Source organism: Sinohyriopsis cumingii, chromosome 4 (assembly GCF_028554795.1).
Source record: "Sinohyriopsis cumingii isolate HCF-2022 chromosome 4, ASM2855479v2, whole genome shotgun sequence".
NCBI classification, from domain to species: domain Eukaryota; kingdom Metazoa; phylum Mollusca; class Bivalvia; order Unionida; family Unionidae; genus Sinohyriopsis; species Sinohyriopsis cumingii.
Window position 1 is genome coordinate 77,758,107 of NC_142964.1, and position 13,121 is coordinate 77,771,227.

At 34.7% G+C, this 13,121-nt stretch overlaps 1 protein-coding gene across 5 annotated transcripts in view; it reads right to left on the reverse strand.

The window, feature by feature from the left end:
* The window catches only part of LOC149801499 (uncharacterized), a 63,334-nt gene extending 52,829 nt beyond the window's left edge, over window positions 1–10,505 (reverse strand). For all 5 annotated transcript variants that reach the window (XM_089955671.1, XM_089955672.1, XM_089955674.1 and 2 more), the window contains exons 1-4: window positions 10,360–10,505; window positions 7,595–7,635; window positions 3,475–3,641; window positions 2,021–2,059 (exon numbers count right to left, since the gene is read on the reverse strand). In XM_089955671.1, the coding sequence (XP_089811797.1) occupies window positions 2,021–2,059; window positions 3,475–3,641; window positions 7,595–7,635; window positions 10,360–10,382 (270 nt within the window). In that variant the 5' untranslated portion in view covers window positions 10,383–10,505. The remainder of the gene's footprint in view (window positions 1–2,020; window positions 2,060–3,474; window positions 3,642–7,594; window positions 7,636–10,359) is intronic.
* Between the last annotated feature and the right edge of the window lie 2,616 nt (window positions 10,506–13,121).

Sequence of the window (13,121 nt, forward strand, 5' to 3'; positions counted from 1 at the left end):
TAGATTTGTATATTTTGGGTGTCATCAGCGTACAACTGGTGAGACACTGGAAGATGATCTATGACACTTGAGAGCAGCTGAATGTATAGAATGAAGAGAACAGACTCGTGTGGAACAACACAACATAGATTAACTGGGCTGGAGTGTATTCCATTTGCAGACACAATTTGTGTCCTGTTGACCAAGTAGGACTTGAACCACATTAAGTCTGTATCATGAATGCCAAATACTTGCTGGAGACGGCGAAGTAATATATCATGTCTACTGTGTCAAATGCTGCAGACAAATCAAGGAGGGTGAGGACTGAAATCTATCCGCTATCCGAAGCAGAGAGAATCAACAGTGTGGTCATGCAGACGCTTCACATGAACAAGTAAGTGCAGTTTAAAGTGTCTGGGGTGCTGCTGTAAAGTTGGTCTGGTTCCCTGACTAATTTTACCAAGTCTAAGATGAAACCCAGATCCAAATAAAACACGGATGAACCAATTATCCGGATTTTTCAGCAAAGATAATTTATGTAGTTTTTGCTAGTATGCAGTAAGCCTGTATTTTAAGGGTAATTTTCGTAGGTCTTACGGCAAAATTGTAAGAGTTGGCATGTCTGCACAACTGTATCTATCCAATGGGAATAATCAGTATTTGAATTGCTTTGTTTTTTTTCCCCTGGTACTAGAAACATTATGCTCAAAGAACTCACAATGATATTGTTCCCCAACTTATTATAAATCAATAGACACTAATAATATCATACACAAGAAAACATTATCAACTAAAAGAAATGCATGGCATAATTAATTCTCTGTGAAACATATCCTATTACACATACCATGGTCATTATTTGCGAGCACGAGTTAAATGTTCCCTAACAAGAACTTCCCTGTAATACAGTCAATAGTTTTTAAAGTGTGGCCAATTTTCAACAAAATATGTATTTGCTAGTCAACTTGGAAAATATGCAGCTGAAAAATTCTGAAGTTTCATCTGATGTAATGAAGGCAACATTATGTTAAACCAAGCAGTTTGTAAAACACTTAAAACCATAATGACCCCCCAGTAAAGTTTCAGAAACTGCAGTTTCCAATCTCACAGTAGGCAATGGCTTCTTAACAGATCTTTGAACTTGATGTAATATTTGTTTTCTGTTTTAAATTTCACATGACAGCGACAATCACTTCCCACACGACTCACATCAACAGTACAAGTTCAATGAATGAAATCGCCTTTCCAACGTTTTTCCCAAGCAAATGAAACTTGTGCCGAATGTTTAAACTTCTGAAGACCCAGACTGTCCTTTTTGCTTTCAATTTCTTTCCATCTGTTGGACGACGTTCCAACTTAATGCTATAACATATAAGAAAAATCCACATGAAAAACATTAGCCAATTAAAGCATATATGTATTCATGTCAAGATAGTCTGGTTTCCTGACCATCTCTGCTGTATTTAATATGAACCACCTAGATTTAAACCAAACCCAGGTAAGACAATTTCTGAATCGGACTGCCACAGTCAAATTATCTTCTTTTCTGCTGTAACATTTTGCAAGTCTGCAATTTAAGGGGTACATTTCAGTAAGAATTGTGTTCAACTTGTGAGGGGTTTCAGATCTGCATTAATCAGTATATGTTCCAGCTGTTTTAACAGAATGAAAAAAGAGAACTGATGACAGAAATCTTAGGTACTGACAACTGTTATAAATTCTGAAAGAATGGTGGCATCTAGAAAACTGCAGGGCCTGGATATTTAAATTGATAGTAACTAGTTATGCTGATTGACCAGAAGCACAAAAAACCAACATGCTAGTCTCAATGCTTGCAGAGATATAACAAAGTTATTTAAAAACAATTCAAGCTGTCCCAACTTTTATGGTGTCCCAACATATACGGTAAATATGGAAATACAAGTCAGGGTTCTCTTGGACCACAATGAGAGAATTTCATATAAAAACACTTTTGTAACAATGATTACAAAAATCAACAATTAACTTGCATATATTAAACATTAGACCACAGTATTCTTACCCTATTGGCTCCTTTTGGATTACAGGCTTTTGGATCTACCTGCAAATAGAAAACAAACATTTCCTTTTCAGATAAAGTTAGATTCAAGTGAAAGTGCTTCCCTTGACGCTCATTTGTGCACCAGAGAATCCCAAAGTCTTAATTAACCTACAGTTCTGACACCAAGGGGATTTTTTGTACTCTTAACCTTGCATCCCTAGCGGATACACTGATTGAAATTTAAAATAAAAATTGTAAAAAAAAGAAAGTAGTTATCTCGACATCAAGAAGAGTGAATGTTTCATCAAAGATTTCTTAACACATTTATGCTGAAATATTTTAAAGTGAGCTAGCTTTGCACTCTCTTTAATATCCCACAATATATTCAATCTTAAAGCATCAATAAAACCAATATATGTAAGTCATGAAGCATATCAAGTAAAAACACATGTAAAATGGTAATATACATTTGCCCATATACAACAAAAAAATATAAAGGACTAAAACAAAATAATAGAATTTTATCTTAAAATCAACATTTTCATGTCACTCGGACATGTATGCAGTATTCAAAGGAGGAAATTTATTGTTCACTTCTGAGTAAAAATTTAACTTATTTAACAATTCCACATGCACATTTATATGCCCAGCCAGGGTTGAGCAATTCTCTTTGAAGAAAACAAATTTTTCTGCCAAAATCACTTTTAATCTTTTAGTCAGTGACCTTGACTGTTGTACTCCAAAACTGATAGGTATAAGCCATCCCTAAAGTCTGATACAGGTGTGCATATTGAAAATTATAACTGATTTTTTTTATATATATTTTCCATCAGAAAAATTTAACCGTTAAGTTGTCCCTCTGGACAGATACTGCAGGTTGCCTGAATTATATTCACATAATTTTCTAGGATTAAGTGTCGGGTGACTGCTAACAATAAGGGGCTACACTAATCCATTTTTTAAATTATTTTTTGTAATGGGCGTTTGCTGTAAAGCATAAGACAGTTGTTTCTGTTGGCTAACCTTAACTAAAGGAATATGGCATGGCTGAAGACCCAAACCAATCGCAACTGTTGATGCATACTATATTGGTTTGTATTGCATGGTTAAACCCAAAATCCCATGTGGAAGTGTAGTTACCTCAGATTCTACACCTGATCAATAGAGCACACCCTAATGCAAATAAAATATGGACAAGTTTCTAGCCAGGAAGGGCCAACTACTAGAAACCTGACAAGAAAATACTGCTGTAAAAGGAAAGTATTTGCAGGAATGATGGCGACTTACAGGTATTGTTTGACATTAGACTAAATATGTACGAAGTTGCTGAATAACTTTCATTAAAGTAATCTTGGGGGAGCAACAAGGTATATTAGTGGGCAAGACTACTTTCAAAACAGTGCTGATTGAAAATACTTTTCAATCCATGCACTGGGGTCAAAAATTTTCAACTGTTTTGTAAATGGACATATCACCTGTCTGCCATCTATGATGTGACACTTCACAGCTAGTACCGTCTCCACGCAGGAAGGATCCTTGTATGTCACAAACCCAAATCCACGGGACTTTCCTGTCTGGGGATTCTTCATTACAACACAATCTACTACCTCACCATACTGACAGAAGTAGTTCTGAAGGGACTCTGAAAGAGACGTTGAAATTTAAGTAGCTCAAACATATCTGATAACCACCATTTAAAATGTTCCCTTGTTCATCTACAGAACAAGTTCTGGCAACAATATTGTTTTTATATATATAAAAAATATAGTCTACAAATAAAGGAGATGACGATGCAAATATTACCATACCAATGGACAATATTGAAAAAGATTAATATAGACAATGCCTCACACTATTAATACTATGGTACCTTTGTCATTTAGAAAAGGCTGATTGATAGCTTTTGCAATAAGTTTATGCTTTCACTTTATTCCAAGAAATCTGAGCACCACTTGGGTATGCGTAGACTTGGCAAGAGACACGCCCCAGTGAGCATCTCTGGAACTGAGAAAATGTATCCTAGTGTTTAAACATGAAAAGTAATCCTCAGAGCTACGCACTTAAAATTCCAGATGACAGCGGATTCTGTTTGAAAAAACTTTCCAACACCGAATTTACACTTAAATGTGAACCATGTTTAGTCCGTACACAGTAGTAGCAGTCATGAGGCTGAATATTTTTGTACACAGCTATGAACTAGTTCAATTCGGATTGCATGCATATACATGCCATCCCCAGGTATAATTATTAGCTACTGCAAGACATGATTTTGGTCTTCCATATATAAAAAAGCTGAACAATTGTTATGGGGGTCCTCCCTTAATGCCCCTGATTCTGGGGTCCACAGGCTCCCATCCAAAAACATATTTACACTCATAAAACACTGCTACTTGTGCAACTTGTTAAAAAATAAATCAAAAGAATCATCTGAAAAACTAATAAACTTACCAAAAATGTTCAACAATTTCACAATATTTATAGTCATATGATTGAGTTCTCCAATACTATCAATGCTGAAGTTATTTCATGTGCATGTCAGTGCTCACATCGTAATTAAGTCGCAATAATTGTTTTAATTTTTGCAGCCAATATATTATAATACTCTCTTTCATAACAAATCTGTAAAATAAAGACCCAAGTACATCAACTATATACAAATAATCCTATACAATCACTTGTCTTTTTCTCCAATGGACACAACCTGTTCATATGCCAGTTGATCTCTTTTTGCGGCTTTGGCAAAGATTTCTTTAGCCTTCTGTTTTTTTTCACCACTGACTTTTTATGGCTCAATATGCAAATCGTTTCTTTTTCTTTCAAGCTGGTACTTGTATTGGTGACATGCAGTACACATTCTGACAGACAGCTATGTCTGTTCTCTCATGCAAGAAATCTTTCTGCTTATAGTAATTAAATGCACTTTTTCCAGATGCCTTCTGAAATTCGATTTTTCTGTATGCAGCCTCTTTTGTAGGTGCCATTCCAAACATTTCCAACTGCAATTACTGAATTTAAATGTTTCTTGCAAGTCACAAAATGCCAGTCCTCTAGCATTCAGTTTTCTTATAAGCTGACCAACTAAATTTCCGTCAACTTTTCGCTCCAGCCATTCTCATTTCCATACATTTTTTTAAACCTTTATCTAAATGTTTCGTGTCACACTCTCAACCACTCAGGACACCATGTTTTACAAGCATGCTTCTTCTTTCCATTGCCATCAGTTTCCATTATATGAAGATTCAATGGATGAATTAAAACCTTGGACCAATCAGAATACTCTTTACACGAGTTGTGTGCTAATATATGGAATGAATAATTTACAAGGGTCGTTGCGGAATGGGACTGAACAAACCGTTTTTAAAAAAACCATATCGGAGATGATATTAAAAAACTGACTACATCAAAGAACAATCTGATTCAAGTCAGAAGAAAAATCATTCTGTAATACAGATGGAAAAAAAGCTTAATCTGAGCATAAAAAGTGTATTCTATACATTACACTCCAGAATTACAGCACATAAAAAGATACAATTTTATTCTCTACTAACCTGGTTCTGCAGCTGGTCAAATTTCTTGTCACAAAGGGCAAGATCCATATGAATTTGAACCAGAATACAAACACAAAATAGTGGAAATTTATTCAGCATTCACTTCAACGAGTCTACATGTGTAACTTTCGCTTAATGATTGTGAACTGGAATTCTGCAATGAGCAAGATCATGTGCCCAAAGTGCTGTTGATTTGTCCTTTTTTGGATGTGAGATCGGTTGAAGTTTGAAAAAAACCATCACCTCTAACATTTTTGGTCAGATAACATCGAGAACTCGCATTTAAAGCAATTACTGAATATCTGGCATCATTTTTGTTTAAAAGTACAAACTGGTTCACTAACAAGTTTATTAACTCATTAACCCCTGGCACTGCGCTTACGTAATAGCTTACTGTCAAGCTCTGTAGTGTCAGGGTCATGTATGATACACTAAAGTAGGTGGTATTATAGAAAGGTAGACAGATGCAGCCTACAATGATGCCAAATAATCTGCATGTTTTAGTTGCACTACAAAATACAGGGATAAACCTATTTTCTTTAGACCCATTTCTTTTTCACCGAAAATTCACCCATGGTTAGAACCCGATTTTGTGTCCAGATTCTATATTTTTTGTCCTCAGATCTAAGGCAGGTCGGTCTGAACTGCACACAGACAGGTGAACCTTTGCAAAAAGTAGGATAAGGTGGGCATTTGGAATAAAGAGTGGTCTCGATAAAAAAGAATGGGTCTGTTAAGCAAAAAAACAAAAAAAAACAAAACCAACCCCAAAACTTTTACCCATTTGCTATTGCGCAAGCAAAATGATCAATCAAAACGATGTTTCTAACACAACTAGGCAATAGGCTAATGGAAAATCTCTTGGAAGTCGATGCATTAGGATGTATTCAGAAATAGCCCCCAAAATGTGTTTCCTACTCACATTTCATGTGAAAATGACAAAAACCTCCAGGGGTTACGAGTTAATAAAAGGAATATGTGATGAAAAAGTCATATTTGAAGAAACTCGTTTTCTTGGAAACTGGTTCTCCAAAGCTGGCCTTTAGCTGTGACTTCAATAATGCATGCACATTTCATCAAAGAAACCAGACTACATTCTTCAATAAAAACAAAGAACATTTCTTCAAAGAAGTCAGTACCAAACTTAAAAAAATGCGCAATGAAATCTGATAGATGTTTTCATTTTCCAACGTGACTGCTGTGAAAGTTTCCTTTTTGCAGTGAAACACTTTGTGCTTACTAATGTTACCAGCACTGGCTTAAAACGCCAAGTAATTTTTACCAACCTGGGATGTACTGAAAAATATGTGCTTCATCATTCGTTATGTGAATGTGCTATGTTTATCCACTGAATTCAGACCTATATGACCTGTGACAAAATTATTGAATATTTTAAATCTGTGTGTGCATTGTGTCGATGGAATTACTTGTATTGTGTATTATATATATGTGATGTGATTTGCAGGTGAGTATACTTTATTCATGCTATACATAAGACATGTATACATGTATATGTACCAATCCGAGGTTATCAAAATAAAATAAAATATTATTTATGCCTTGTCTTTCCAATACAGGTGTATTTACTATTAAATATGCATTGATTTAAAATGGTTACTGTGCCAATGAAGCATGTATTTTAACACCCACATTTATTACCTACCCCTCCCTGCAAATTTCTGGGAGTATATGCACCATTTTCTTCTGCTGACTGACATGATTGCTTATAACACAGGCGTGTTCCCTGGCTCCCAACTACCGTGTTATAGCAGGGTCACACTATTTATCTCTCCACCAAGGAGTGAAAGTTTAGGAGATTAAGTCCCCATCATGATGCTTGGGGTTTGTAAAAACTACGCAAGCTGTACTTTAAGAAGAAATTTTAACAACATTCTGTTAGGAATTAATCCAAATTTAGTAACCCTATAGATACTGTTTCATATTAATAAATTTTGAGACCTAAGAAAATAAGTGTAAAGCAATTAACCAGCTTACACATGTATTTGCAAAGCAAAAGGGTTATGGTAAGAAACTTTTGGTACATTACCTACGCTTGTCTCCCAACTAAGGCCTCCAACAAAAAGTTTTCTGAAAGAAAAAAATCAAATTACTAATCAAGTCTGACATATCAAGGTGTCTTGCAACTGGCAAAATAGCAGCCTGTATTCATTCTTAAAAGTGTAAGGATATTGTTATGTAGCAAGTGTTTTGATTTAAAACCACATACTACGGTCCATACATTATTCTAATATTTAGGCAACATGACAAAACTGAGGACAGAAAGTACATGATGTTTAAAACAGTCAAAGTACATGATGTTTAAAACAGTCAAAATACTCATCTTCAAAACATTTTTGCATACTTTCATCTTAGATGATTACAATACGGAAAATAATTAAAACGTTTGAAGTTGGCTAGAATGCAATGGAACCCATTAATGCATAAAATCGGATTAAGCTGAAGTATGTTTCTTTTAATGAAACAATAAAAAGATAATAATGAAAAAAGTGTTTAGATAGTTTCGTTCAAAATACTTATCATCCTTTTAATCAATTCTGCATTCCAGCCAACTGAAATTAGTCCAACTTTACTTCAAAACACATTCATTTGCTTGCGAGAATTTGAATTTATTAGAAAAAATACCTCAAAAGTAAAGTAAACATTATGACTTTAATTTTTAGAAAAGCTTCAATATCAGCTGTCAAGTGAGATATTCCTGATTTGATTTGACATTGAATCATGTGTTATTTTGGGTCAAAAATCCATTTTTTTTATCAAGAAAGAATGATTGTACTTTAATTACGAAAAGTGATATTCATAAAGTATAGAAAAATAACCCACATTTCGACTCCAAATGCATATGAAAATGTGATTTCTACATGTCAACATGAAGACCCACCCCATGACCTTCTTGAACCTGTTACTCAGAAAATCCTGTTTACTATGAATCTTTTAGAATCATACAAATAAATACACTATTTAAAAGATGGAAATGCATACCTTAGAAAAATTCTGCACCTGAATCCAAGTTTCCAATTTTTGCAAGTTGTCCCACAAGTACAAAATTGTCTACTGCCCGACGTGTCAATTTGCCACTAGAACAGGACTCTCAAGAAATTCCCTCACATACAGTCTGTTTTTAAATTCTTTACTAATTTGTTCCCATAAACAAGACATTGTAAGCACATTACATCCTATTCATTGTTGTTTCTCTTCCACACAACTTTATTGAACGGTTAGGTTTGCTTAATATCTCTAGCCATTTATTGGCATTGTTACATTTACTTTTTTGTAAAACCAGTTATAAACCTGACCTAATTACTCGACCGAAATAGTCCAAGGTAATATATTTCATTTCCAACGCCAGATGGATAAACATGACATCTTTTCAAAGATGTGCGCAGAATAGGCTGACATATAAACTCATGAAAGCAGAGGGTTAGTATCCTGTGTCCAAAATTAATATTATTTTGAACAGAATATTCTGGTGACAATTGCCTCTTTTCAAATGTTAAGCATTGCAGTATTTTATTTTAGTCAATTGGCTGAATTCGGCATGCATTTTGCTTCCATACTGGAGACAAATCTTAGATGCGCAGAAATAACAGACAGCATTGTATATTTTTATTCTGGGACCGCTCCGGTGGCCTAGTGGTTAGAGCGTCCGCCTCGGATGCGGGAGTTCGTGGGTTCGATCCCCGGCCGAGTCATACCAAAGACTTTCAAAAATGGTACATACAGCTACCTCGCTTGGCGCTCAGCATTAAGAGGTTAGTGTTAGGACTGGTCGGCCTGGTGTCAGGATAATGTGACTGGGTGGGACATGATGCTACATGTCTGCGGCATGATGCCCCAGTGCTAGACATCACTATAAACTGTCACACTGCAGACATTGTAGCGATATGACTGAAAAATTGTTAAAGCTACGTTAAAAAAATAAAAATCACTTCACATCACAATTATTCTGGAACAGAATAATTGACGTTTTGCTCTTTGGTTTACAGAGTGATGTAATTAAAATTTCAAGTAAGGATGAGTAATTTTTGGTTCTTTGCGATAATTTTTTTTTTTTTGCGGATTTGTAATATTTTACTCGTACTGTAAGAAACGTGTTAACTTTTCCCTTTTGTACTTTGAAAATATATTGACATCATTTTGAGCATAAAAAGCCACTTTATATGAACGGGAAAACAATATTTAAATTAGTTATAATCATCAATTCATAGTTTAAACCTATTAATATGGCAACCAGTTTAAATTTATTAGGTATACGAATTTTTTCTTAAATAGTGACCTTCTGACGTTTTTCTGTAATCTGAGTGCGTAAAAATGTCCCAATGTACCAGTATAAAAAATGACACAACTCAATCAATTTTACAGATATATTTTCAGATAAACTTTATTATTCATCTGAAAGATGCTATTATCATAACATCTGTTTTCAAGCTCCTTATAACAAACGACTCAAAATCTAATACCGTTACTACTACTGAAGTCCCATTGGAACTCGAAACCCACGCTTCCAGGCGCACAACAAAGCTATGATTATGCATTTCTATTTTTCAACCTTAAATGGAACCGTTCCTTGACCGATAAGATTAGATTTGTAATCCTGGACTCGAGTGTACCATTTTTTAAAAGGTATTATTAATATTAAGTTATTTACTCCCCCACCCCCCCCCCATCCCCATTTCTTCCCCGCCTCAGTGGTGACCGCATGCCGATCATTGAGATCTTTATACACGTTTTAAGATAACCAAATAGATTAACGATCATCGGAAAAGAAACTTATGTAAAGTACTTGTCACTTACCCTGCCTCTGTTCTGTCGTGCATTCTTCTGAAGCAGAATAAGGGCGTCAAATGTTAAATGTAAGGAGAGAAGGAAGGTAATTTTCTGGCTTCTTTATCAGCAATGGCGTGTTCCAGTCGGTTCAGCCCGAAGGTTATAATCGCACAGTTTCGTATCTGACGTCACATCCGAGGGACTGTTTCAAAACCTTCTAATAAAATATGCCGTAAAGGCGGGGAAATTACTTTGTTACAATACAAACAAATTGTGAATTTTATTTACTGCTAATTAAATGAAAACATTATGCAAAAATAATTAATATCGCTAAAAATAGGGGGCTTCATTTCATCATAGAACACGACGTATTTTAAAGCATTATTTCACATGACAAACTGTAAAAGTTGTACGGGCCATGTAAGCGCATTTACTGAAATAAATTTGGGAACTAACTTTAAATTTAAAACTTAATCCTAATATAGTTGCGACAAAGTTTATTCAGTCGTGATTTTTGAGTGATCTGTACATCAATTGTCATGATAAAATTTCCGGACGAAAATTATTGATCACTGTGGACGTTTCCAATGGCACTGAAAGGTCACCTGCCACCTATATTGTACAAACGTGTGATATTATTATAGTTTTAAAAAAAAACGCATTGGTTATGTATGCACACCATAAAAATGTTTACTTAGACTTAAAACTCCGCTTTCTAAAATGAAAAAATATTCGGCAATCTCCGTGAACAGTCGGTAGTTTCCGCGTGCCAAAACCGGATATGACGCACATTTATCCCTTCTATTCAACCTAGCCATTCAATTGCTTAATTTCCCCACGTAAATGTCTATGTGATATAGCGTACGGTCGTGCTTTTGTACAGCAAATATGGTGCACTGTGTTGCATACGGATGTAACCAAAAGAGTGATGATGGGGAAAAAGCGTTCTTTCTTTTTCCGAAAAACCATGTTTATCGGAAAAAAAGTGTATTTAATCTGTGGGATCCAATAGGGGAGGGATGGGAAAGTTGTATCATTCATGCCGGATTATAGTGAATTTGGCCCAAAGACAATTCGGCCCAACTCGAAATACCATTCGGCCAAACTTAACAATAGTTCGTACGTTCTTTTTCTTCAAAAAAAAGTAGAAGCTATGTAAGATAGGTTTTAGGGAGAAAAAAACTAAATTTAAACAAACTGTTTTGATATTCTTTGAAAGAAAATAATCATACTTCGTAACGTACATATTTATGAGAAAAAACACAAACTGACATATCTTGCTTGTTCTAATTAAAATATTTATATACATTTTTTATGCTAACAAATATATGCATCTGCACAACGACATTCTCAATTTAAGTCTTCCTGTCAAATTAGCAATAATCATTTAGAAAACAAAAATACGTAACAGATAATATTCTACATAATACGTATACATTTTGCTAAGGGTAGCGTGTACATGAGATATTATAACAAATATACTTAATTTTAGGCTTCACTATGTAACACAGCTGCATACAATACATACTAGATTACACATGAGAGAGAGAGAGAGAGAGAGAGAGAGAGAGAGAGAGTAATCTTGAGCATTTTGTCAGTATTTAGTTGCTGCAATATGAAGCTCTTACCAGTTAATTTCATTGTTTGTTTTTATTTTTCAAGTTGTCTTAGTGTTTGCGCGCGTAAATTGAGCTTGTCATTACTGGTCAATATCGTCAATCATATTTGCTCCAATATTCCGTACAAATTAGAAAGGAAATTATTTTCTGTTTAATTTGTGCCCCCCTCCCCCCCCCCCCCACTCACGGTACAAAATAAATTGATAAACATAAACTTGTTTGAAAATAAAATGAAAGAAATTAACCTTGTATTGTTATCATATTTTCCTTCTTAATATCACGCGAAAATTATTTTAAAAATATATATATCCACAAACTACGTATATGTAGCGGATGCCGGCTTGCGTATGCATCCTTAGTGTAGTGTGAATCGCTTATGTCAAATAACAAAATCGCAAATGAGACGAAAGTATCACCCGATTGCTTGAAGGCACTTGACATTTACGCATGATAAATTGCTTATTGCAAACTGATCCAGACTGTATTGTATCCAGGTTAACTATAAGTCGGTATCTCGCAAATAATAAAAAAATCATTATTTTAAAATACATTCAATGTGAGTGCAAATAATAATCTTTTTGCTAGGTTACAAAATTATTATTAAAGCAAGTTATTAATGCGTATAATATTTGCCCTGCAAACATCAATTATGATTACATATGGCAAACAAATAGAAGCCCGGGTGATAAACACAACTGGCATGGAGCAATAAACTCATTGTTTAAACTTACCGACAAGATATCAAATACATAGGTTATTTTATTACAGTGCAAACCAACCCCGGAAAATTGACTTTGGTATCTTTTTAGTGTGCCGATGTTTTCTTCGTAAGTCGGCCGACAAAAGGAAGTCAAGTTTGGTTCCTTTGGATTCTTTAAGTGTGCCGATTTCTTTCATCTTTTTTTTTTTTTTTTTTTTTTTTTATAAAGTCTGCCGACACAGGGAAGCCAGCATTGATTCTCTTTACCTGTATTAACAGGAATTTTCAAAATAAATTGAAACAATGGAACAGTTTTGAAAGCGACACAATCTAGTGCGTCGTGCACGCGTGCCGATATAAGGCTGAACAGTAAATTAGTTTTCATTAGTTTATCTAAAATATTTCCCTATCCATTGTTTATAGTGTTTTCTTTTTCGACAACAAGAAGCATGTACTTCGTCTTGTAGGGA